Here is a 27,774-nt window from a genome sequence, read left to right as displayed (position 1 = left end):
TACACTGTACTTGAGTATTTCTAAAAAAGTTCTTCAAAAAGGTTTAATGTAGGGCAACTAACAGCCCTATATTTATCTTTAAGGTAAAAATTGTAAGTTTTTGTAAATGTTAGAATAGTTGGAACATGTTTGTTTTTTTCATGTTTTATGTCACAACTTCTCAATCCTGATCTTGTTTTGAAAAACAATTTCAATTTTTAAAATTTATTCCTGTACAAAATTTTAGATTTTTATCTATCGACTATTTTGGAAAAGTCCTGACAAACCACGTCGTATTAAGATGGAAGATATAAGAAAAGCATTCCCAAAACATTCAGAAAGTAGTGTTCGCAAAAGATTAAAGTTGTGTGCTGATTTTAGAAGAACAGGTTTGTCAAAAATGTTTCAGACAAATTTATTGAACTAAAAATTTAAATAAAAATTAAAAACTTTGGTTTTATTTATTGCATTCAAGGTGCTGATTGCAACTGGTGGGTTTTAAAACCTGATTTTCGCCTACCATCAGAAGAAGAAATGCGGGCAAATGTTACACCTGAACAAACATGTTGTTACTATATGATGTTGGCAGCAGAACAAAGATTAAAAGTTATTTTTCCTTTGTATTCATGTAAAAAAAATTTAAAATTTTAATGTAATTAACACTTTTGGTTATAATTCAAGGATGCAGGGTACGGTGAAAAATCTTTATTTGCTCCTGATGATGATGATAATGAGAATGATGCAAAAAAAATAGATGATGAAATACAGATTGCACCTTGGAACACTACTCGTGCATATATACAAGCAATGAAAGGAAAGTGTTTACTTCAAGTTACTGGTGTTGCTGATCCCACTGGTTGTGGTGAAGGGTTTTCTTACATACGAATACCTAACAAGCCAATAACAGGCAAAGTAAATTTATTTTATATGTTATTTTATATTAATTTATAATAAATAGTTCTGTATTATTTTAATTAAAGTTATCAAGTTTACATAATTATTTAAAAAAGATTTTGGCGGGTTTATATGAATCAAATTTTTCAAACTACTGTATAGGCTTTTTTATTAATGATATCAGTGTTATACACATTTATTGTTCTATAATGCAATAATGTTTTGTAATGTATTGTTTAGTTTGTGTTTATTTTTTTAAATATGTCATCTATGATTATTAGCATTTTCAAATTTTATCATTAAGAAATTTGAAGTTATCATTTTAAAAAGCAAACAAAAAAAAAAACACTTTTTTAACTTGATGAAATTAAAATGCAAACTGTTATATTTGTCATTCATAGTCATTGGCTCTTCATTCATTCACAGTATTGGCTTTTTTCTTATTTTATAAACCAAATTTTTTATTTCGTTTATAGGATGAGACTGAAGAGCAAAAGCAAGCTAAAAAACAAAAACTTGTAACTGGAACTGATGCTGATCTTCGTAGACTAAATTTAAAACAAGCTCGCATTCTTCTAAAAGAATTTAATGTGCCCCAGGATGAGGTATGCTTTTATTATTAGTAACAAATGATTTTTGTTTTTTATGAAGTGTTTTTATTTTTTATTTATAAATTTTGCCCAGAAAATCTTGATCTCCATATTTTTATGCAGTTTTTTTATTTATTTGTTTATTAGAAAAGACGTATTAGATATTGTTCATTATTAGGGTTGCTCAGCTATGAATCCTTTTGTTTTACTATAATATGATGTGAAGGTATGTATTGATCATAATTTTTATTAAGATTCAAAAGTTGTCTCGCTGGGAAGTAATAGATAAAGTTCGTACAATGTCTACTGAGGCAGCAAAACAAGGGACTACTGAAGTAGGTATGTGCAGCACCAAAGTAAGTGTGTCATAAAATTTTCAACGTTTCAATAATGAATTAAAGAATTTTTTTTTTAGCAATGAACAAGTTTGCACGTGGTTCTCGTTTTACAGTAGCTGAGCATCAAGAACGATACAAAGATGAATGTCAAAGAATATTCGATCTTCAAAATAAGTAAATTAAAAAAAAAAATTATATAATTTTAAAATAATAATAATAAATACAACACATAAAAATAAAAATGAAACATGTGAGTAATAATAACCTCTATATATATATATATATATATATATATATATATATATATATATATATATATATATATATATATATATATATATATATATATATATATAAGCGCAGTAGAATAAAAATGTGTCAAAAAATAAAGGGTTGCACCCTATATCACAAAATTTGTTGAAATTTGGCACAAATGTTAAGTGACATAAGTGAGGAAAGACTTTTAATTTTTCAAAAAACTCTTACCTGTTTTTGATATATAACAACTTGAAGTTTGTTTAATTTTAACTAAAAAATGAGAGAGAAAATAGTCCAAAATGTTTTCCTTAACTAATGTCTTTACAAGGTGCTTGCACCCTACTACAAGGTTGTTGTACCTTACTAAAGTTCGGTACCGATAAAGTTTAAAACCTGCTAAATGTAAAAATTATAGTTTTGTATCTCAAAACAATGCCCTTATTTTTTTAAGATCCACAAAGTGCTCCTACTAATGACAATAAAAAAAGAAAAGTTTTGGTGTTGTTAATGAACCAATAACTCAAGATTAAAAAGAGGGTGTAGGTTTACACTTTTAAGCTGCTGGAGTATCCTTTATTAAGATAAACAAAATTTAAAAGCATGAACTACCTACATCTAAAGTAAGGCCTTTTTCCTTAATATATCTGAAAAATATTTTAAAAAACAGTCAAGTTTTTGTAATGAGTATACGGAAAAAGCAAACTTGTTTGATAAAAAGATAGCATGTTAACTCGAAAATTGCAGAGTCTACCACAAAATTTAAAAAAATACAGCTAATGACTCTTGTTCCAGCTGACTGGTCATAAAAAAGTTTTTGGAACATTGCATATAAATAACTATGTAGCTTTAACTGCATGTAAGTTAGCATTAGAAAAAGGTATTTTAGTCATGCCTAATTTTTAATCAGGAAAAACTTTTCTTGATAAAACAGTTCAGTTGGTCAAGTTATTTTTGGTCAAGTTTTTCTTAGTCAAATCAAAGTAATGAATACAAATACAGAGCTACTTTTTCTTATTATTCTTATTTTCTTAAGGAAATTTGTTTGTATTTTAGCTAATTTCAAGTTTGCTGTCTCTGGTATATCTTATACATACTTTTTATAAATCAGTATTTTTGTAGAATTTTTAAATAATGTGAATGTAAAATATATAAAATTACTAAAATTGCGCATTTCTTTTTCATAAATTTTTTTTATAATTTAATTTTATTGTTAATAATATATGAAAGTAAAAAATAGTAAGTTATCTTTTAAATTTGATTGAAAGGTGGTGATAGATTAAGTGTCTGATTTTTAACATCACAAAGTTTTGTGTCAAATCAAAGCATCAAATAACTCTTCAACTACGCATACGGCCAAAATAAAATTTCTTTGTAAGGTAGAAATCAAATCTTTCATAATCTTTTCTTCTTTTCAATTAGATTTTTTCTGTTGCTGTAAGTGTCAATACTTGTATTTTTTATCATTTAATATTTTTATTATCATTAATAAATGCAAGTTATATATGCTAAAATATATAACTTTAATTTATTAATGATAATAAAAGATAGTATATATTATCTTGTATTGATAGATGCAAAGCTATAGTTTTTGAGTACAGCAAGTTTTAAACTCCTTTGGTACTAAACTTTAGCATTGCAGCATTACTGCAAGTACTTTACAAGGGTAAAGTACTTGCAGTAATGCTGCAATGCTAAAGTTTAGTAAACAAAAACCATTTCCAGAAATCTTTTCACCCACACAAACACATTTTTCAGTCAAAATCAAACAAGCTTTAAGTTCCTTCATGTAAATCTTAAACAGATAGGAATTTTATGAAAAAAAAGGTTACAGTCAAAGGTTACAGAAGTTTCTAAAAATTTGTGCTGAATTTCTGTGTATTTAATGCAGATATTCGGTTAATGTTTATTAATTTTTGTTGATAAAACTAATTTCATAAAAAAATTTATATTTCTTTTACTCGAAGATTTATATATTTGAGTAAAAGAGCCAATTATTTAAAAAAAAATTTAATTAACTGATGTCTTACCTAGTGGGCAATAATTAGATTTTATTATTGTATCAATTTTTATTTGATACAAGTTAAACAAATGTTGTTTGTAGGGTGTTTAAAATTATGCAATTTTCAGGGTGTTATCATCTGATGCTATATTATCAACAGATGAAGAAAGCAGTGGTGATGAAGAAAGTGATATGGAAGATCTTGGCAAAGATCTTGAAAGTATGTTATCAAACAAGAAAATTTCATCTGAGGTTAGTTATAATTGAAAAACTTTATATTTATTTTTTCAGAAAAGTTTTCATATTTTCATATTTTAGCAGGTTTTGAATAAACTATAAATCAAAAAGTTAAGTATAGTACCTTAAAGTTAAAATTTACTTTTTTGTTGTTTAATAATTTTTTTCAGAAAATTGGTATTCTGTGGCAAAGTCTTGTTTTGCATGGATGCTTTTAAAAAAAAAGACTTTCACATTTATATATCTGAATATTTTGTGAACCTGTTATCTCGACCTGTTGTATTTGTTATCTCGACCTGTTGTGTTTGTTATCTCGACTTGTTGTGTTTGTTATCTCGACCTGTTGTGTTTGTTATCTCGACCTGTTGTGTTTGTTATCTCGACCTGTTGTGTTTGTTATCTCGACTTGTTGTGTTTGTTATCTCGACCTGTTGTGTTTGTTATCTCGACCTTTTGTGTTTTTCTCAAGTTTTAATCATTACAATTGAAAACTTGTTAGATATATGAATTTGGTTCTCAGTTTTTTCAAAATCTTCTACATACTAGTAAACATTTTTTTTGACATTTTTTTGTGAAAATTTTGAAAATGGAATGCTGTTAAGACATCTTGATTATCACAAAACCATTTTCTTTTTTTTAATTATGGAACAGAAACTGGAGAGAATGTTTGGCATTTGTATATATATATATATACATGTATATATATATATATATATATATATATATATATATATATATATATATATATATATATATATATATATATATATATATATATAGTATGTATAATAAAATATATATAATATGTATAATAAAATATGTATATAATATATATAATAAGATAAATATGTATAATGTAACTGCAGTAAACATAATACGGTAAAAACAAAAACATAAAAAAAAGTAATTATTTTCATTTACATAACTACATAAAGGAAACCTAATTCAGTTTTAATAAAATATTTTGTTAATTCAAATAAGCAAATGCTTTAATTCTTTCCTAGGAGCACGAAGAAGTTGAAAGACTTGAACTTCAAAAACTGCTTAATCAGGAAAAAGGAGAAAAAGATTTAAGTAGACCTGCATCTGCTTCTTCAAATATTACCAGATCTTTATCTGCAAGTAATACATCTGTTGTATTCCTTATTTACATTGTTGTTATTGTTTTTAATAATTAATTATATTATTGTTTTTGATAAGTCAATTACATATCACTGCTCCCAGATCGGGGGTTTAGGTTGAAGGTGAAGGTACCTGGATTTTTTCTAAAATTTTACAAAAATAATAAATGTATTATTTTTGTAAAATTTTGGAATCAAATTTTGATATTAAATTTAAAATGCCAAGAAAAAATTTTTTTTTAATGAATTTAAATCCAAACAATAGCTACAACATAATATCTTTATCATACAAAAAGAAAAAAAATACAAAAGAAAAGAGATTAAAAGACATTTATGAGGATATTATAGTAGTTTATATATATATACAAGTTCTTCATCTTAACCAACTTAAACTTTATACTCTCATTGAGCTGTATGTCTCAGCCATTCTTCTCAGTTTTATTCCATGACAAGTATTACTTTCAGAGACACTAAATCTCTTGATAGTCTTATTAATGTTCTTGTGAACAGCTTCTAAGGTTTGTTCTAATGTCAGACCAGGAGACATCTGATGGCGGTCCAAATAATCATTCAAGTAATATTTAATGATATGGTACTTCTATCCGAGTGACATGCTGATGTTAAATCTTTCTTCAACATAATTGTTCATGTAGTCCATGGAGTCTATGAAAACTCTAATTTTGTAACCATAAGACAGATCTAATGTCATTCCAAAACAACTCTCAGTCACTAGAAATAAAATTATACATCTATTTAAGATTCTTAAGTATGTTAATAATATTGTATTTATTAATATTTATCTGCTTTAAATTTTCTTAGTGTGTTAATACACTCATGGTACTTCAGCGGTGCTACAGTTATCTCATCTAATGAAATTAGAACTTTTTGACAAAAAGGTCCATCTAGTCCTCCATCATTGTAGCCATGCTGAGTAACAGTTTTTTTTTCTAAGAACTTAGTTAAGGTCTTATCTGAAAATACTACTCTGGACACCTGTGTGATAATATGCTTATTTAAATGCAGCTCTGGTGGAGGTATAATATCCAATACCAGGTTATCAGCGATCTTATCAAAAAGACATGGGTTGATAACATTAAGAAACTCTGCATCAACTTGTATGGTTTTCCTGCATCAACAAATCGTTGATACTGATAGGATAAACTACCAAAAAATCTAAATTCTCCTAATTTGTCCTTTGCACCAATACAATAAGCACAGGCATATTTCCCACCATGGGCAGATAATCCTAGCATGATATTGATCAGTTTAAGATCTGATGTAAGGATTATCTGCCTATTATATTTCCATTCATGCAGTTTGAGAAGGTGGACAATTAGGCTAAATTGTAGTTGCTTTCTTCAACATGTCGGACAATTGTCAATAAAATAACTTTGTTTACACCCAAGTCCTTTTGGTTCCTTAATTGATCTTCAAGTTTTTCTGATTGAAAAAGACTCATAACAACTTTAATTGACCCTTGGTCGCCGTCAATACCAATCCTCACAATTAATTTTTGGAGAACAATATCTCTTTGTTTGCATATTTCATCAACAAGCATAGGTATATATTCAACATATACTACATCTTTTTTAACCTCTATATGGTTAGTACCTTGCTGAAATGTCAACTGCTGAACGCAATAAAACTGATTTAGTGAATGGGACTTTCTATTCACACCAATCTCCACATTGGTTTCAAATCCTGATCAACCAACATCTTTTCTTATTTCAGTCAACATACTTTTAATAACACATTCAGGCAGATTGTGTTTGTTTTTTTAATATTAAACACTGTGTCTAAACTAATCTTTTTTTCCAAGGTGTACATGTAGTGATGTTCCACATGTTGATAGTTTAACCTTACTCTGTTTTTCATCCCCAATAATTGTTTTTAGAATTTTTGATGTTACCTGTTCAGATAATTTAAGATCTGTTGACATAATCATTTTTTCTAAGTTTTTGGATTTAAACTACTTTTTTTTTTGGTCAATGTACTCCATTATGTTCATCTCAATATTACTTCTAGTGTCCCTTGCTAGACTACAGATTGGGGATTGACATAATTGAGACATCACTTGTATTCTGCCAAGCATTGAGACATCACTTGTATTCTGCCAAGCATTGAGACATCACTTGTATTCTGCCAAGCATTGAGACATCACTTGTATTCTGCCAAGCATTGAGACATCACTTGTATTCTGCCAAGCATTGAGACATCACTTGTATTCTGCCAAGCATTGAGACATCACTTGTATTCTGCCAAGCATTGAGACATCACTTGTATTCTGCCAAGCATTGAGACATCACTTGTATTCTGCCAAGCATTGAGACATCACTTGTATTCTGCCAAGCATTGAGACATCACTTGTATTCTGCCAAGCATTGAGACATCACTTGTATTCTGCCAAGCATTGAGACATCACTTGTATTCTGCCAAGCATTGAGACATCACTTGTATTCTGCCAAGCATTGAGACATCACTTGTATTCTGCCAAGCATTGAGACATCACTTGTATTCTGCCAAGCATTGAGACATCACTTGTATTCTGCCAAGCATTGAGACATCACTTGTATTCTGCCAAGCATTGAGACATCACTTGTATTCTGCCAAGCATTGAGACATCACTTGTATTCTGCCAAGCATTGAGACATCACTTGTATTCTGCCAAGCATTGAGACATCACTTGTATTCTGCCAAGCATTGAAATATTAACTCTTCCTCTTTTCCAGGAGATTTCTGCACTTTTAACATTTTTCCCTTTTTGTAAAAAATATTTTTTGTAAGAAACAAAAAATATTTTTACAAAAAGTGACAAATTAAAAATGACAAAAAAAGATAAATATCTCTTTCTTATATATTACAGTCTTGCACTTCGGACAAATTCCAGTAGGAAAGGAGTTCACTTTAACAGCAAAACCTTTAGCTATATGCTTTCTTACTGGGTTTTTTAAAGCAATTTGAGCTGTATTTTGTAGGGATATACATTTTTTGTTCTTATTGCAACATCCAAAACAGACTATACCTTTGCACTCCTGATGATTTTTTTTTTTTTTCATTATTAATTTTTTCCTGCTAAAGTACATGAAATACTTTACACACACATTTTAAATTTTAAATATATATGTTTACCTGTATAACATATAGTTCTAAAAAATAAATGTATTCTCATTATATTATGAAATTTATTAGACTATCTGTAGTGCCAAAGACAACAAAGTTTCGGTACATAACTACTTATTAAAAAAAAATTTTAAAATGTGAAATTTAAATTTAGGAGCGAATACAATTTTAATTTTTGGCTAGGGTTATTTGAGTATGTCTTTCTGATATTTCTGCCAAAAAAAATCCCAGGTACCTTCACCTTTATCCTAAACCCTCTATCTGAAAGCAGTGATATCTTTATTTAATAAATTTTTAGATTTTTATTAATTTAATAAATTTTTAGATTTTTATTAATTTAATAAATTTTTAGATTTTTATTAATTTAATAAATTTTTAGATTTTTATTAATTTAATAAATTTTTAGATTTTTATTAATTTAATAAATTTTTAGATTTTTATTAATTTAATAAATTTTTAGATTTTTATTAATTTAATAAATTTTTAGATTTTTATTAATTTAATAAATTTTTAGATTTTTATTAATTTAATAAATTTTTAGATTTTTATTAATTTAATAAATTTTTAGATTTTTATTAATTTAATAAATTTTTAGATTTTTATTAATTTAATAAATTTTTAGATTTTTATTAATTTAATAAATTTTTAGATTTTTATTAATTTAATAAATTTTTAGATTTTTCTGAAAAATGTGAAGAGCCAATGTCTTTAGAGCATCATGTAGGATTTTTTTTTTTTTTTGTTTTATTACATTTTTAATTGCATTTTGAACAGCAAAATATTTATAAACATATTTTTTTATGTGAAAAATTATTTATTTTAGGCAGGAAGGCGTTTAATAATTCATAGAACATTCAGAGAAGGTGGCAGAGAGTTTAGTCGATCAGAAACTGTTAAAAATCAGTTTGTTATAGATTCCTACCTGCGAATTGTTAATAGAGAGAAAAATTACAGGTTATGAATTTAGTACATTCTTCATTAAAAATTTTGTTATAGTTCTCTTAATAAAATAATTTAAAATCTTTTAAAGTTAAACCTGATGACCGATTTAATATGTTATTTTTTTAAAGGGAAGTGTTTGCAAGTTTAATATGTTTTCTTTTTCAATGAGATGTGTTTGATTTAATGTTTTTTTTTTAAAGAGAAGTGTTTAATTTAATATGTTTGTTTTTTAAAGGTAAGCGTCTGATTTAATGTGTTTTTTTTAAAGGGAAGTGTTTGCAAGTCAAGATGAGAAACATAAGGAAGACATGCGAAGGGAACGAAGAAGGTATAATTCTTCAACAAAACTTTTGATAAAAAGTATTAATATAAATGTATGCACTAAAGTTAAATTTAAAATACTATGCAATCTTTAGTTTATAGGAGTGTTAAACAAATTTGTTTCCAATGATTTATGATTTCATCTGAAAATCATAAATCATTGAAAATGTGCAAGGGTATTGGGGGACTTTTATCAGTGGTTGATCTTTCTAAGAAAATACTCTATTTTTTACCAAATGTTGCATGAACCAACATTTGATAAAAAATACTTTAAGTTAATTTTTTGTTATGCCTAAAAACTAGACACTACTCCTATTTTAAACATCATACACTTTACTAACATCTTTACTAATAATCTTTATTACTACACTAATACTATATAATTTATATAATCTATATATATATTTTTATATATATTTACTAATACTTAAATATATATTTTTCTGTATTTGAATAATGAACTACAGATTAATGTGGCTTAAATCAAGAAAACAAAAATTTATGGTATTTACATTTCAAAAAGGAAAAAAAAAATTTTTCTGTATTATAATAAAATGTACTATAAAAAATTAACTTATCATTATTTTTAATTATATTTTCAAAGATGTTGTTCAAAATATGTGTGTCATAGCTTGACATCGAGTTGTCACACCCTGATGCATTTATTAATCATAAAATACAAAGTGAAAAATAAAAAGAATTGAAATTTTATTTTAAAGTTTATTTCTTTACCAAAGTATAACTATCTTAAAGCTTTTTTTACACACATAAATACAATAAAACTCACTTCTACCAAAGCAAAAAATCAAGTTGTGATATTTTTCTTTTTTTAGATATTTTGCATTAATGTTTTATTAGTTTTTGAAAAAAATATTTATTTTAGAATTCAAGAACAGCTACGCCGCATTAAAAGAAATGAGGAGCGTGAGCGACTGCGACAGTTGCAGCAGCAAATAACTGAAAATGGTGGTATTACAATACAGCCAACTGCTGAAGACCAGGCTAAATTAGATGCCTTGTGTGACAAGCCTACAAAAAGTGTGAGTATTTCTAAAATATATTAGATGCCTTGTGTGACAAGCCTACAAAAAGTGTGAGTGTTTCTAAAATATTACAGATGTTTTGACATCTATTATTTTAGTATTTTCTAAGCTTTTTCTTTTTTTTAAATTAATTCACAGTTAAAATGTGGTGCTTGTGGAGGAGTTGGACATATGAAAACAAATAAAATGTGTCCCAAATATTCAGAGATCTTGTCTGAAAATGTCAGTTTGAGTGATGATGATTTGAATTCAGAGGAAATGTCAAGTATTTCTCAAGATGATCTTATCAAAGTTGAAGGAACAAAAATTACACTTGGCAAAGCATTAATTGAAGCGTAAGTTATTTTTAAAATTTCTAAAGTCTTGTTTATAATTTGTGGGTTATACTTTTTTGAACAATTGAAAATAATTGACAAATTAAAAATCTGTTCAAGTACACATTAAAGGAGTATAACCCACTTATACTACAAATTTATACTAACATATAGTAAATATTAGTATAAATACAGGGTGTAGAAAAAGTGCATTTACAAAAGTATAATTTTAAAAATTATCCGTATAGTGTTTTCTTTCAATATATAGTGTGTTTTTAGTATTCTTTTGTATTCCTTCGTATTCTTTTAGCATTTTTTAGTATTATTTTGTTTTAAATTAAAGTGTAATTTGTTTCTCGTCTTGTACAGGAACTTTTGGTGTATTTGCTGTTTATATTTTTGTACAGGAACTTTTTCTGCACCCTGTAAATGCTAACAAATGGTTAAATAAAATAGACAAAAATGCAGCTCTTCTAACCAAAAATCAATACTAAATGTTTACTTTGCTGTGAGTGTTTTTAAATACATAGCATACTACATTAACAGTGCTATGTATTTTTCTAAAGTGGTTTTTGTATAAAAAATATTTTAAAGTCTGTTGATGTGTATGATTGGTTGAGCATGAATTTAATTATAGGATGTATGTTATTCATGGGTGCTTTAAAAAAAATCGAAATTTTTAATGGGAACTTTGAATATATAGAAAATATTATTAATGAATCTTGTGTAAAAACTGTTGCATTATAATAGTTATATGAGTGGTAATAGTTGTATGCAGTGAAAACGCAGTTGGTTAAGCCCCCATGTTGGTGTTTGACAGTGTCATGTATTAACCTATTGAAGTATCTGTGAGTTGTTTATAGTTATAAATAAGTTGGTTTTGAAGGTAGCAAAATATATAACAAAATTTTTATAGACGTTGTCTTGTCATATTACATAAATAAAGCAAGAAAATAAATTTGATAAATTTTGCATTTTCTTCAGATTTTTACATAATTTTACTAAACTAAAGCTCAAAATCTTTTTCTGTTACTTGCAGCTAAATAGTATACATTATTTTTAGTAGTATATCTGTATTAAGGTTGTATTAGTTATTTATAGAATTGCATAAATTTTCTTTTTTCATCAGGATTTTCCTTGAACTATGGTTTTATGAAATAATTTTTTTTTAATGCTAAATACTTGTTCCTAAATTGAGCTTTGATCTTATAAATACGTAAAGACTATGGTGTTATAAGCTTGTTCTAGACATAATTTAACTTTACTTTATTATTTGTTATTTAGCCATCAGGACATGAAGAGGAAAGCGTTAACAATTCGTATTCCAAAGGAAAATGGTAACTTTTTTTTTTACATTATAAGTTAGTTTACATTAAATAAGAGTGGTTATTATTTGTACTAAATTATTTTTATTGTTTACTTTGTTATGAGTTTGAATTAACTTACGTTGAATTAAATATTATAATATGTATATTAGAATATACACAACCATGTGTGAGCATAAATATAATACTTTTAAGTTTAAATGCCAGTAATGCTGCTTAGATATAAATTTTCTTTAATAAATATTTTTTTATTTTAATTGTTGTTAAAATCATAGATCGGAAAATGTAAAAGGTTTGATAAGGCATTTTAGTTTTTTATAAAATATAAAATCTTTAATATTATAAAGGTTTATGGGTAGTGAATATATAATTTATTAAAAAATTTTTAATTTAGTTAAACAATTGTTTATTTATTAAAATAATAATAAATTTTTAAATGCACTTAAACCATAACTTATGCTAAATAAAATACAATTGTGGAAAGTCTTATAATTTACCATATTTTACTTTATGATTGTTGAATGTTGATAAATTGTGCAAAATCATAATTTATACAAATTATCATATGACAACTTAATTTGATCAGGAACTTTTCTAATGTCAAGTATAAAATGTATTTCATTGTTTATCTGCAGATTTAGGTTGACACAGTAGTAACATATTTTGTTTACTTTAATTTTTTAAATGCCATTTTTAGACAAGCTTTCAGACAAATGAGAAAAGAACAAGAATAGTTTAGAAAATATTTTCTGTAATAAATATCCTTTATAAGTAGATATTGCCTGCCTAAACTTTTAATTTGATGTATGCACTGAAGCCCCTACAGCTTATTTATATGATATCATCAGTGACTCAGATATGCTACTGAATTGTTACATTTATATATTCAAAAAAACTATTTGAGTGTTTGTTTAATCATCACTTTTCTTACACAAAATCTTTTATGAAAAAAAAAACATAAGCTCCCATAGTTTTAATATGTCAATATAATACAATAGTCAAAATAATCATTAACTAGTTATCATAAATTGTTTTTCTGATCTTTTTTCCTCTGTGCATCGACATCTGGAATAAAACAAGTTAGTTTTTGTACAGCAAAACTGCCAGATCAATCAAACAATGTGAGCGGGCAGCTATTCTTTTAATCATTCTGTGTATGCATTTAAGTATATCATTGTCTTGAGCTCGATATGTCTTGGGCTGCTCAATATTCCAAATTAGCATACCATTCTTCAGCAAAACTTGTTAATGTGTTGAATCGAAATTTGTTTTCCATTAAAAAATAAACTAATACCCAAATACTAGTTCATTATATGGTACAAGAATGCTAGACTTGATCCATTCATTTATATCTTTTCAGTAACTATGTTCGTGCTCTTGGTTCATTGTGTATTTGCAAATGGTATTAATTTTTTTTTTTTTTTTTTTTTTTTTTTGTAATTTACCTCCCCAAGGCCGAGAAGGCCACTACAGATGAGGAGGCTACTTGTGGTTATAACAGTCTCTCAACTCTATAACTCCGAAACATGAACCTTGACGAAAAATCTGCTGCGCAGAGAAACAAGTTGAGCGTGGTACTACCAGGGGCGTGGTGGGAATCGAACTCTGAACCTCTCGCTTATGAAGCGAGCACTCTACCACTACACCACTACCGCATTTATTGTAGGTTCTTTATTCCTTTTTTATAATGCCATCCACTTTTTCCTGTTGAATATTTTTGTGAAGTCTTGATGTTTTTAATTTATTTTTTTTTTCTTTAATTCTTTTAACTGTCTCACATTTTATTCCATTTTCTTTTTTCTTTTTGTAATGGTACCATATTTTATTTTGTTTATTTCATTCTCTTTAATTTTTTTTGTAGTAATGGCATCACATTTTACTGCATTGTGTACTGTATATGTACATGTTAACATTCCAACACTACAGTTTTTATCATTTATTTTATTTATAGATGACGATCCCAAATGTTTCAATCACATCCATTCCAAAAATCAAATCAAAATCAAATGGTTTTTCTTTTACAATTAAAGAACTATCAAATGCATTCAATCAGTTTCCAATATGATTAACATTTCACATAGTACTTGCACAGTTCCTCCCAAAGTTGTGATCAATATTTTGACTTTTTGAAACAAGATTATGTGTGGGTTCAGCATGCACCACTGTGATGTAGCATCTGGAATCAATTAATGCTTTTCGGAGCATCCGTTTCTTTTTTTTTTTAATGATTTTTCCAAACTCTCCCTTTTCCTTTGTAATCGTTTAAAGCAGTCTTCAGGTTTCAGTAATAGGCTCTTTTTTTCAACGTTTTTACTTCCAACAAGGCTGCAAGCAACCACTATAAGAGTTGGAAGTTCATTCTGGGCTTTGTCTAAAAGAGAAAGGCCATTATTGGAAGATCCGCACCAGATATGGGTGGATCTTCCAATACATACAAGGGCAGATTTGAGATTTATAGAGATAAAAAAAGAATCCAGGGTAAGAATATGGCAAGCACAATAAAGAGATGTAACCTTAGCGGATGATAGTTTTGAAATTGATTAAATATATGGTTTCCAAGAAAGATTGTAAGTAAGAGTTAATCTTAAAAGATGAAGAGTAGATGACAAGTACATTATCATTCATAAATATAAAAAGATTTATATTAGTGCGATGATGATTAGCTGAAAAAAGTTTAGTTTTATCTGAGTTGAATTTGACCAGCCACAGAGAGCTCCTGCTGTAGCAGAAGTGAGATCCTTTTCAAGCTCAAATGCCCCCTCCAAGCAATCAGAGAGTGTTAGCTTCTTATCAAGACAATAATAGATGGTAATATCATCAACGAACAATGCGACCGTAGATGTGAGATTTAAATGTAATGTTGTTTAAACCGTTTGTTGTGCATCCGGTCATCTCTATCTGTATATTTGCATGTTTCAGCTGCTCTTGCAATCCTCCGTAAAAGTTCTGTCATACTCTCGTTACTTGCTTTTTTTATTGTTGAAAATTCAAAACGTAGTATTAAGTATGACTTTGGTTTAAAAAACTTCATCATGTTCTTCTTTATGTCTTAGTAGGTAACTGAGTCTTTTGGGTAAATAAAAATGCTGGGCAGGCATAGATCTTCTAGCACCAAATAGATCTGTTAACATGTTAATGTTATTGAAATTCTTTTTGGATTTGTGTTCATCCATTTCAGTTATGTATGTTCATACTAAAAATATCTGCTGGCACCCTATTAATGAGTTTTATATAATAAAATAACACTAGACAAGCCTTCCCAGATCATTTTGTATGACCACACGTGAGTATTTTATTTTATACAACTTGGTCACGACCATTTGCAAGTTTTTTAATATTAATCATTGCGGAACAAAGTTACAAAAATAAAAAAAGCTAAACTAACGAAATAGGAAATAAAAAGAATTTTAAATTTAAAAAATATAAGAAATTAATAATTTAAACAATTTGTGTACTGTTTTTATTTTTGTTTCTTTAGAGTGGTTGTTATTTTCAGCAACAAAATAAGATAAGGTAAAGCGAAACAAAAAAAGCATTTTTTTTGTTTCGCAAAAATAATTATTTTTCTTTTTTTTTTTAAAAAAAAACAAAAGCAAAAATATAAATTGCAATGTGTTTGTAAAATATATTTGTATAATTTTAATGTAACAAGTATATATTGTCCCTATATGAAAATGTCTATGCAATGCATGCATATACTTTTATGTATAACTTTTTGTATAATATAACTATATTTATTTGATCCTATTTATACAAACATTTAGCTTATTTGGATGAGGCGTTGACTTTGTAAATAGAATGTCTGTGATTCGAGAACCACCTCTTCCTAAATTTCTTTTTTGTTTTTTTACACACGCATACAGCCGAATGTTAAAAAGAAATGTGTTTCCACTAAAAGATTAGGGATAAAAAACTTAAAGGAAAAGAAAGGTAATATGAAACATTTAAGGCTATGTGAAGATGGCATGGCCTAAATGAAGCTTAAAAACTATGTATATATGTTTGTGTGTCTTACATAGAAAATACACTGAAAGGCTTAAATGGTATAAGAAATCTTGATGTGATGAGATGTGTATCACTCAGACACATACGATAAAAGATTGTTTATATACAAATAAGAAAAGATAAATGGTTACAAACCAAACATATGACCAGCGGTATTTAAAAATAAAAAGAAATTGGACACTTGTAGGAATCGAACCACAGACATTTCATGTATGAAGTTTATGCCTTACTCAAATAAGCAAACTTGCAAACAACCATGACTAAGTTGTCGGAAATAAAATACTCATGTGTGGGCATACAAGACAAATGCTGCACATGTTTCCTGGGAAAGCTTACTAGATATTTTTGAACAAAAAACATTTATAGGAGTTGCTAAACATTAAATGGTTCCCTAATATTATAGAGAAAAAAGTTTTTTTAAAATTATGTTGTGTTTGGTCTCAAACAAAGCAAAATTATATAAAAGTTTTTAAAATATTCATCATATAATTTTTAACAGTTACAGTTTAATTAATAATAATTCTGTTGTTAGTTAAATGGATTTATTTTTATTGATATTTTTAAATGGCATTGAAATCTTTGTTGTAACATATTGGTCATCATCAAGATTAGTTCTGCTATTTTCGACTGAGCATGTTTTTTTGTTTTGTATTTTAGAGCCTTCTTAATTTTTCCATTAATTTTTTTATTTTCTACTGTCATTGTCTCAGCTTGCAAAATCCAAAAGATTTTAGGTCAGAACAAGAGTGTAGTACTAAGTCAATGTCAGGTCAACAAAATTTGCCTTTTTATTTTTTGCATTATCAATATTTTTTCCTAATTAATATTTACTTCTCGGATCAGCAGTCCAAATATCTTATTTGGACCAACAGTCAACTTTGCTTCACTTATATGTGGAAATTTGTCTGGCAAATATAGAAATCCAGAGCCAGTATGGTCCATACTCTTGGCAAAAAGTTTTATTAACCCCAATTTTATATTGAGTGGTAGAAGGAGATGTGCTTCTACCAAAGGCTGTAAATTGTTACTTTTTAATTCTTCTCTTGGTGGCCACACTTTCTTGGCAAAATGTTCAGAGTCTGCTCTGGAAGTGATGATACTGTGTTTCCATTAAATAGAAGAACTGCATTCATACTGCGCTTTGATGAATCAATAAACAATCTTGACTGGTTGACAAGACCTTCAGTATTATTACAATATAACAAGCCTAAATAAAATTTTCATCAAAGATACAGAATAAGGACAAACATAAGTTTATATGCATAAATATTTGTAAACACACTTTTGAGGTTTTCTTAAAAACCTGATATAATACATATAAACGAAGCGCATCAAAGTTTATCATTTTTAACAAGCCTTTAGAAATTTATGTTTTACTTTCCGGTTTTTTTTTGTTTTTTTTTTCATGTAAACAAGTATTATATAGGTCCAGACTGGCTGTTATTGGGTAGGTTTAACTTATTAGGTGAAGTTAATAATGATCATTTTTTTAAAAGTTTTCATGTAATTTTTTTTTTTAATTATTGTTACAACCCACCCTCAGCCTTATAGCATTATACTAGCAGGGGCTAGTATGATGTAGATAAAGATACAGGAGATTGAACTTGATACCTTTTTCTTACAAAGCATAAAATACTAGACCACAATCATATTTATAAAGTAATCATAGTTTTATGGTTTATTAAAGTTTTTTTTGTTGTTTTTTTTTTTTGAAATATTTAGTTAGTTTTAGTTTAAAAAAGATTTAAATCATTTAGAGTTTATTTATTCTTCGTTAAAATTCATTCATCGTAAATTTTTTCATCATTGAGAGTTTACTAAATTCAATAAATTGTTTACTTCATTTTAATATTAGAAAAAATTTTTTAGTAATACCTCATCCACCACCACCCCCACCAAAGAAAAAGCGCCGCCCAACTACAAGTACACAAACCAATGCAGATTACTTAAAGGTATATTGCTTGCTTCAACAACAGTTCTCTGATTTTTTTTTATGTGTTTTCATATCCTAAATTTGGTTATAAATTCAGAAAAAAATTTCGTTGTTTCATGCAAATGATTATGAGAAAAGTATTAATTTATCTAAATAGAGACACCACAAAAGTAAGAACAGGAGGCGAACAAACCCTGTTGTAAGTTTTTTTCTTTACTAGCGCTAAATGATTTCTAATTTAACTTTTGTGTATTGAGACTTTTTTAACCAATCAAAGTTCTTAACAGGTTGCTCTTAGCCTTGTTTTGGAGCAGATAGCAGCAAAGCTGAAGGAAATTCCAGACGTAAGCTTTTATATTTTTGACTATATTGACAATTTGTGTTCTGAGTATTTTGATTTAAATTGTACAATTTTTATTTATGGAATTATGTTAGTATATTTTTGTAACATTAATTTTAAATGTAGTATTGTATTTAGATGTGTGTGTATGTATATATATATATATATATATATATATATATATATATATATATATATATATATATATATATATATATATATATATATATATATATATATATATATATATATATATATATGTATATGTGTGTATATATATATATATACATATATATATGTATATGTGTGTATATATATATATATATATATATATATATATATAAATAAATAAAAAAAAAAATAAATATATATATACTATATACACTATATATATATATATATATATATATATATATATATATATATATATATATATCACTTGTCAAATGTAGTACATTTAGGTTAAAAATTTGATTACTTAAAATATTTTAATTGCATGCTTTTAACGACTAATAAACAGACTTACCTACATCCAGGTGTACATCCTGATGAGAAAATCAACTTTTTTATGGAAAGGGGCATATGTGTCCCCCTCCCCTAATTTTTTCGAATATGTTAAGGGAATGTTGTAATATTATAATACTTCTTTAAATAATATTTTGGTGTTTACATATTAATATATAAAATGAAGTCCACAAAATGCTTTGCATACAAACTTTAATGATTTATAGAGTAATAAATGTAACAAATATGTATTATATAATACACAAAATAATGTACAAGACAATATAATATAACTAGAATAAATTAAAATATGAAAATTCATATTAACTTCCTTCACAAATTTTAATATTTTCTCATTAATGCCAACTAAGCTCTATTGCTTGAGTATTCTGATACTGCTCTTCTCTGAAGTTCTCCATGGTTCGATTTAAATTCAGAAGTTGAAAATCTACTCAGAGTTTTAACATGTTGTCATGCACAGATTCGAAAGACTGTTCAGCAACTCCTAATGACATTTTAATTTTGTTTATGAAAACAACAAGGTGGTATTCAATGATGTGACCTTTTCACCCTATTAAAAGGTTTTGGTTGAAGTTAATTTTTACATAATCCTCAGTTTCCTAAATCATATTTAAAACTAAATCAATAGTTGGTCTATAAACATAAAATGTTTATGAATAAGAATTAGTTCCAAGTTTAATTTAATTTCATATTTAATAATTCCTAAAAATTCTTAAATACAAATTTACCTTCAACTTTTTAACATATTTTGCTACATCAAGTAGACATGGATGTGTAACATTTTTGTTGATCTGCATAAAACATTTATTAGATCCATTTTCAGCAAAACATCCATACAGCAACTTTAACTTATTGAAAGTTCTCAGTTCTCCCAGATTTGACTTTTTTTTTTTGACACCATCACTATATAAACAAGAGTACTTTCCTCCATGTCCTGACAAGCCTGTAATTATGTTTAGCAGTTTAAGATCTATTGCTAGGTAGAACTTTAAGTTGTTGAGCATTATTTCCTCTATAAGAATTCGTAGATTTGCATGGTTTTCAATGACATTTTTGACAAAAGCCAATACAAGTACTTTGTTAACACCAGTATTCTTACATGTTTGACAGTCAATATCTGTTTCCATATTGAAAATATTTATTATAACTTTCAAGGATCCTTGATCCCCATCAATCTCCAAAAAAATAATAATTTTATCCACATCTAATCCTCTAACAGTGCAAATATAACTAACAAGTGATTTTAGATCTTTCACATTTATTAGATCTATAATAAGAGTATGCAGAATTTTATTATTTTTAACTTTTTTCTTTGTTGTAAACTTGACTTTTTCTACTAGGTAGTAATCATCAATAGTAAGTGACCATAACTTTATTTTCTTTGAAGTTTTTGTTTTATTGTTGTTGTTTTTTTGTTTTTTTTTATAATTCACCTCCCCAAAACCGAGAAGGTCACTACAGATGAGGAGGCTACTTGTGGTTATCACCCTCTCTCAACTCTATAACTCCGAAACACGAACCTTGATAAATTGAGCCGCTGCGCGGAGAAACAAGTTGAGTACGGTACTACCAAGAACGTGGTGGGAATTGAACTCGGAACCTCTCGCTTATGAAGCGAGCACTCTACCACTACACCACTACCGCAAGTACTAGCTTCCACTTCCATTCTACCCAAATCTTTTCTGCATTCCATTGCTATTGAGTTTATTGTACTATCTGACAGATCATGCTTTCTTTTTATATTACAGAAAGTTTGGCTTGAAATTTTTTTAATGATGTTCTTTTTTCCAATCTATAGACTCAAAGGAGTCCCACCTGTTAATAATTTCATAGTTTCATCCAAATGAATATTTTTAACTTACTGAATTTCTTTCAGAAATTCAGAGAGGATTTGTTCGACTGTTTTTAAACCTAAAATTTAAAGTTTAAAATTTGATTTATTCAAATATATATAAAATAAACTTTGAAGTTTGATTTACTAAGAATATTAACTTTTATATAAACAATAATTTAGTTGTTACCTTTTGAGTAGGGGTGTCCTGGATAACATTTTTTTATTATCCGACCGGATATTGAATACCCAGATAATTAAAAATTATCCGGCGGGATAATATAATTCCAATCCTAAAAATGTATATATGACAAAATATTTCCATGATAAACCTTTAAAATGGCAAGTTTTGTTAAGAAGCTTTTCAAAAAAAATGATAGCATTGATTTCACAGCAATTTGCATTCCATGTGGAAAGCAGATAAGCAGGGGATGTAATAAAACTGGTCAGAAGTCATTTTGCACAACTTTACTGCATAATCACGCAAAAAAATTTCATTGTAAATTTATACAAAGGAAAAAAAATTAATACTGAATCTTCTTCAGCTGCACATGGAAGGTCAAAATGTATTGAGTTGTGATCAAATCTCCTTTTTAAAAGCTGCTCAAGGATTTGATGTTTTTTTTAATCACTTGATTATATAAAAAAATAATGACATCTTAAATTATAAGAAACACGAAGAGAAGTTTCCACTGATTAAAGAGTTAGCACTTAAGTTACTAGCACCACCTGAATACTCTGTATTTTCAGAAGATTGTTTTCATTATTTATGAGATAAAGCGATCAAGGCTAGAAATGTTAATATCCCCACGTTGAGGTAAAAGAAATATAAATGAGTGATAAACTGATGTATGCATTGCTTATATATAAATTTAATTAGTATTTTAATAAAAATAATAACAATATTGAATAGAAACCATTAACATTAGATTAATTAAAATTATAACATTTCTAGTTTTCTTTCAATTTTCAAATAACATTAACATGAAATATCCGGTATATAAAAACCAGATAAAATTATTATCTGGCTGGATATCAGATCCCGAATAACACTCCAATCTGGCCCAGATATCCGGCCGACTTTTGAGGTCAACAGGGTTCTTAAGTTTTCCACGGTATCTTTCTTACTACAGGAATGTTGAATGCCAACTCCAACTCTTTGATAACAATTGAAACATATTTTTTTAATAACCTTAGTTACTACTTCAGGTTCATTTAAGTACCTATTTAAAACATACTAAAACATAAATTTTTGTATGAACAAATTTATTTATTATGTTAATTCGATTATTATTTAAAACTAATTAACTAAATTATTACTTATATTTTTAATACCAATTGATTTTTGTACAATAGTTATTTATACATTACCTGAAGGTTTACTTCTTTGAATTATTTCTAGACATTACACAAAGTGGACAATCACTGTATATGTATAAAGTGGATAATCACTGTATAACTGGACTGTATATATATATATATATATATATATATATATATATATATATATATATATATATATATATATATATATATATATATATATATATATGTAGGTCCACTCTACATCACATATATAAGGATGTCCATAAGACGTCTCATTTCTCGTCCAGAAGACATCCTTAGTTGGTCTCAAATGAAAGACTTAAAGATGTTTATTTCAGATGTCCAAGAGACGTTTTTTGCAGATATCCTAGAGAAGTCTTTTCAGCTGTCCTATGGACATCTCTGGTCTCATGTGAAAGACTTAACGACATCTTATTCAGGCGTCCTAATTTTACCAAGACATTCTTTTAAAAGTTATATAAAAATGCAATGATATACAATACACACCTTAGATTTGATTTAATCTAGGCAAGGGAAGGTATAAAGAGAAATCAAAGTAAATAAAGTGAAATTTGATATGTTTAATAATAAAATATTAATTTTACAATAAATAAGAATAATTTTTCAAACAAAGTTACACTTTCCAAATTAAAAAATAATATATTCTGTAGAGTATAATTGATAGTATATTATAAAAAAAAGAATATTACTGAAACATGCAAAATAAATAAAAAATACAACAGTTGATTATAGTTAATTAAGCCATCATTGATCGATATTGATATTAATGGATGTTCTCTTTAATCGGCCAGAAGAATGCCTAATTACTCTCCCAATAAGTCGTATGGGATTCATTTTGGTTAAGTTTTTATATGACTTTAAACCAGCATCTATAAAAACAACAACACATAGTTCAATAAGATCATAAAATAAAGTATACTTAAATACATGTCATGTTCCATAGCCAAAGAAATTGAAAAAAAAAAAAAAAATTTTATTAAAAAAAAATTTTTTTTATTAAAACATTGTTTTAAGTTTTAAAAGTATATCAAACACAATAATAAGCTAATGAGAATACCAGTGATAGCGATACATAGACTTGTCAACTCTTTAAACTTTTTTTTCTTCTTTAGACCATTCATGCGTCTTTAGACCATTCATGCGTCTTTAGACCATTCATTCTGACAAATTAGTGTCTGCTGTCAGTCTACATATATAAAAAAAATGATAAATGTCATACTGTCAAACATGAATGTTAAAATTCAAACTTATGCTAATTACTTAGGTGAGCAAAATAATTTTATTTGTATCAGCTGGATTTTTACCGCCAATTAATGATACCTGTTTTACCTGAAAAGAAACAATGCTAAAGAAACATTCAAAATAATCATGACAATTTTAAAAAAATATTGTAATTATATGTAACATATAAACTATAAAGATAAAACTCATGCATACCAAAGTGATGTATTGGATATCTCCATTTACAATTTTTTTTTTTTTCAAAACATTAAGTTTATCTCAACTTTTACGTTATTTAAAACATTCTTCTAGATCACTAAAGAACTGTGCAGTGCTATCTACTAAAATGTTTTTTGTTTCAGCAAGTTGGAACATAATCTTTCTCTGAAACTATGAAAAGTAAAATATATAAGTGCAGCCATATAAATTGTATATAAAGTAATAAATAGTACTTTCTATATATGGTTGGAATTTTAAAATTGTTTATATATATATATATATATATATATATATATATATATATATATATATATGTATATATATATATATATATATATATATATATATATATATATATATATATATATATATATATATATATAAACAATTTTAAAATGTATTCTACAAAATAGAGTGTTCAATGTTCTTAAAAGAACAGAGCAATTATAAATTAGTAGAAGTTAAGTGATTTTCTATTTATATATATATATATATATATATATATATATATATATATATATATATATATATATATATATATATATATATATATATATATATATATATATATACAGTGGGCAAAATAATTGTCCGTACATTAATGAAAAGTATCTATATTTGATCAAAACAACATTTAAAAGTATTTAGATAGTTGTAATTAAGAGTTTTTAAAGAAATATTATAATATTAAAGTAATTTTAAGTGTATTAGTTTAAAATATATTAATATATGAAAAGTTATATAAGTTTATTTGAAAAGAGTTAAAAGTTTAAACAAAAAAATTGTCCGTACACTATGTTAATTTTTAAATTAAAATTAAATTAATATCTTGTTGGACCACCATCAGCTTCAATAACTGCTCTACAACGATTTTTCATTGATGAGACGACTTTAGACGTAATTTCTTGATTAATTGATGACCAAACATCTAAAACCAATTCTTTGAGCTCGTTTTTATTCTTTGGAGCTCGATCTTTCATTCTTTTTTCCACCACCGACCATAAATGTTCTATAGGGTTCAAATCGGGCGATTGTGCAACCCAATCCAACACGTTAATACCATTTGCAGCAAGATATCTGGTTACAGATCCAGCTTTGTGCTTTAGATCGTTGTCATGTTGGAATATAAATTCCGTTCCAAGCCCTAATTTTCCTGCCGAAGCCACCAAATTCCGTTCTAATATGGATCTATATAAGTGTTGATCCATTTTCTCATCAATAAATTCAATTTTGCCAATTTCGCACTCATGCAGCCCCAAACCATAACATTTCCACCACAAAATTTAAATGTTCCCTTCAAACACTTCACATTATATTCTTCTCCAACTCTTCTATAAACTTTTGCACCACCATCAGCTCCATATAAATTAAATTTACTCTCGTCTGACCAAATAATCATATTCCAGAATGTATCATCCTTCAGAACTTTTTGTTTTAAAATACTTTTCCCATATATATTGAACAGAGCTTGGTGGTATTTTCAACATTTTTGCCACTTTTCTAATTGATAATCCATTTTCCCTATCAAAAATTACTCGTTTATGTAAGTCAATACTATATTCTTTTCTTTTTCCTTCCATCATAGCCACGTAGTTAAGAAAAGGTTTATTTTTATTTATTATATTATTATTTAACCTAAAAGTACAAGATATTAATATAAAAATCATTTATAAACAAAATTTTACCTTTTAAATCAAATGTATGGACAATTTTTTGGTTTTAAAACTTTTAAATAAGTTAATTATAATTTAAATTGTCGGGAGAAAATTAAAGATGATGTATCGTTGTTATTTGTTTTCTTGTGCGCTATCTATTGGTTTAATTTATTTTTTTCTATCATTTAAAGTTTTAGAGCTTTTTTCAAAAAACCTTATTTTTTATTAATGTATGGACAATTATTTTGCCCACTGTATATATATATATATATATATATATATATATATATATATATATATATATATATATATATATATATATATATATATATATATGTATGTATATATATATATATATATATATATATATATATATATATATATATATAGAATATAATAAATTAGAATAACAACTTTCCATTTAATAAATGTTGACGTCATTACTTTGTTTACTTTTCGAATGCGATTGCGAACATTCTAAACAACAACGTTTTAAATTTGAGTTAAAATAAATAATAGTTAATAAAAAACCTATACTATAAACAAAAACTAATTTTAAAAATTACTGTATTATTAATATTTATTTTGATTATAAATTACTGTATTATTAATATTTATTTTGATTATAAACGATGTGTGGAATATTACAAACAAAAAATCAAATAAATCTTACTTGATATTTTCACAAGATTAAAAATACTCTGCGATTTCAATTTTCTTATAGTGGTTTTCTAATTTTCTATTCTTATTTTATTTGCGCATTTTTGTATTCACATTGTGTTTCCAGGTGCACATTCCATAATTGAAATTAGTGAATATTAACGACTTCAAACTGCTCATTCATTACGTTAGTGCAAAAGAGAACGACGTAGTGCTTTTTATATTTTATATCAGTGGTTTGATAATAGAATATCTTTAATAAAAAATCTTTTTTAAATATTTTATGAAAATAAAAAAATAATCCTGAACTTAAGGACGAGCGTTATTTTATATGCTCGTTATAAGCTGAACGAGCGTTGTTTATCGCACCTTGAACGTTTGAAAATACCGTTTATGGGCGCGTTTTACGAGCGGAGGGCAATCGCGCTCACTTCATCACAAGCCCTGTATATATATATATATATGTATACATTAGACCAGTTCAAAAAATATATATTTTAATAATTAAGTGGCTAGATGTTTAAATGTTGTTAATTAATGAAAAAAGTAAATCATTAAAGTTTCAAAGCATTATTCCAATATTTAGTAACAGCTCAATTAAGTTTACTTTTCAATAGGGTCCTAAAATTAAAAAAAAAGTTCCTTAAAAGTAAGTCAATCTGGTACTCAAAAGAAGCAAAATAATATATAAATTTCAAAAATAATAATTGTTATATAAAAGATAAATTAAAAGAAATTTTTTTTTATTAAAAAACTTGTAAAAATACTTTTTTTATTGCTAGTTAAAAAACCATAGTCTTTGTGCAATTAAATCTAAAATAATAATTGTAGTATGAAATTATCATTTCTTTTTTTGAAATTTTTATATAATTTTGCTACTTTTAAGACCCAACATGACATACTTTTGAAAAAACTTCTTTTTTCAAAATAATAGGGACCTGTTAAAAAGTAAGGTTAATTGTCCCTAAAACACGTTATTTAAGTTTGCAATTTTGAAATGGTCTAATATACATATATATATATATATATATATATATATATATATATATATATATATATATATATATATATATATATATATATATATATATATATATATATATATATATATATGTATATATATATATATATATATATATATATATATATATATATATATATATATATATATATATATATATATATATATATATATATATATATATAGAACCCTTAGATGTTGTCCGAAAGTTTTTTCCATATTTTGTTGACAAAAATTCCGGTCTTGCATTTTAAAAATTAAAATGCAAGACCGGAATTTTTTTTTTTTTATTAATTGATAAACTGCCTGCCCCAACCAAACCCTCAGTCGATGTAGCAGCACTCCTTTGCGGGTCAGGCTAAAAGATAGTAGATGTAGCAGCATTTCCTTGCGGGTCAGGCTATTTGTCAGTCGATGTAGCAGCACTCCCTTGCGAGTCAGGCTATTTGTCAGTCGATGTAACAGCACTCCCTTCCGAGTCAGGCTATAAGATAGTCGATGTAGCAACACTCTGCGCATGATTTACAGTAAAAAAA

At 26.6% G+C, this 27,774-nt stretch overlaps 1 protein-coding gene across 1 annotated transcript in view; it reads left to right on the top strand.

Annotated features, from left to right (window-relative positions):
• Positions 1-27,774, top strand: part of LOC100212966 (transcription initiation factor TFIID subunit 1) — a 90,189-nt gene that overhangs the window by 46,606 nt on the left and 15,809 nt on the right. Inside the window, exons 17-33 of the mRNA XM_065811410.1 lie at positions 227-368; positions 455-585; positions 661-891; positions 1,350-1,478; positions 1,718-1,802; positions 1,879-1,975; positions 4,187-4,310; positions 5,300-5,417; positions 9,213-9,256; positions 9,360-9,490; positions 9,747-9,806; positions 10,683-10,839; positions 10,981-11,177; positions 12,441-12,493; positions 18,356-18,438; positions 18,577-18,618; positions 18,707-18,763. Of these exons, the coding sequence (XP_065667482.1) occupies positions 227-368; positions 455-585; positions 661-891; positions 1,350-1,478; positions 1,718-1,802; positions 1,879-1,975; positions 4,187-4,310; positions 5,300-5,417; positions 9,213-9,256; positions 9,360-9,490; positions 9,747-9,806; positions 10,683-10,839; positions 10,981-11,177; positions 12,441-12,493; positions 18,356-18,438; positions 18,577-18,618; positions 18,707-18,763 (1,881 nt within the window). The remainder of the gene's footprint in view (positions 1-226; positions 369-454; positions 586-660; positions 892-1,349; positions 1,479-1,717; positions 1,803-1,878; positions 1,976-4,186; positions 4,311-5,299; positions 5,418-9,212; positions 9,257-9,359; positions 9,491-9,746; positions 9,807-10,682; positions 10,840-10,980; positions 11,178-12,440; positions 12,494-18,355; positions 18,439-18,576; positions 18,619-18,706; positions 18,764-27,774) is intronic.

Source organism: Hydra vulgaris, chromosome 12 (assembly GCF_038396675.1).
Source record: "Hydra vulgaris chromosome 12, alternate assembly HydraT2T_AEP".
Taxonomy (NCBI): domain Eukaryota; kingdom Metazoa; phylum Cnidaria; class Hydrozoa; order Anthoathecata; family Hydridae; genus Hydra; species Hydra vulgaris.
Note: the sequence above shows the minus strand (reverse complement) of the source record. Positions and strands in the feature narration are given on the sequence as shown.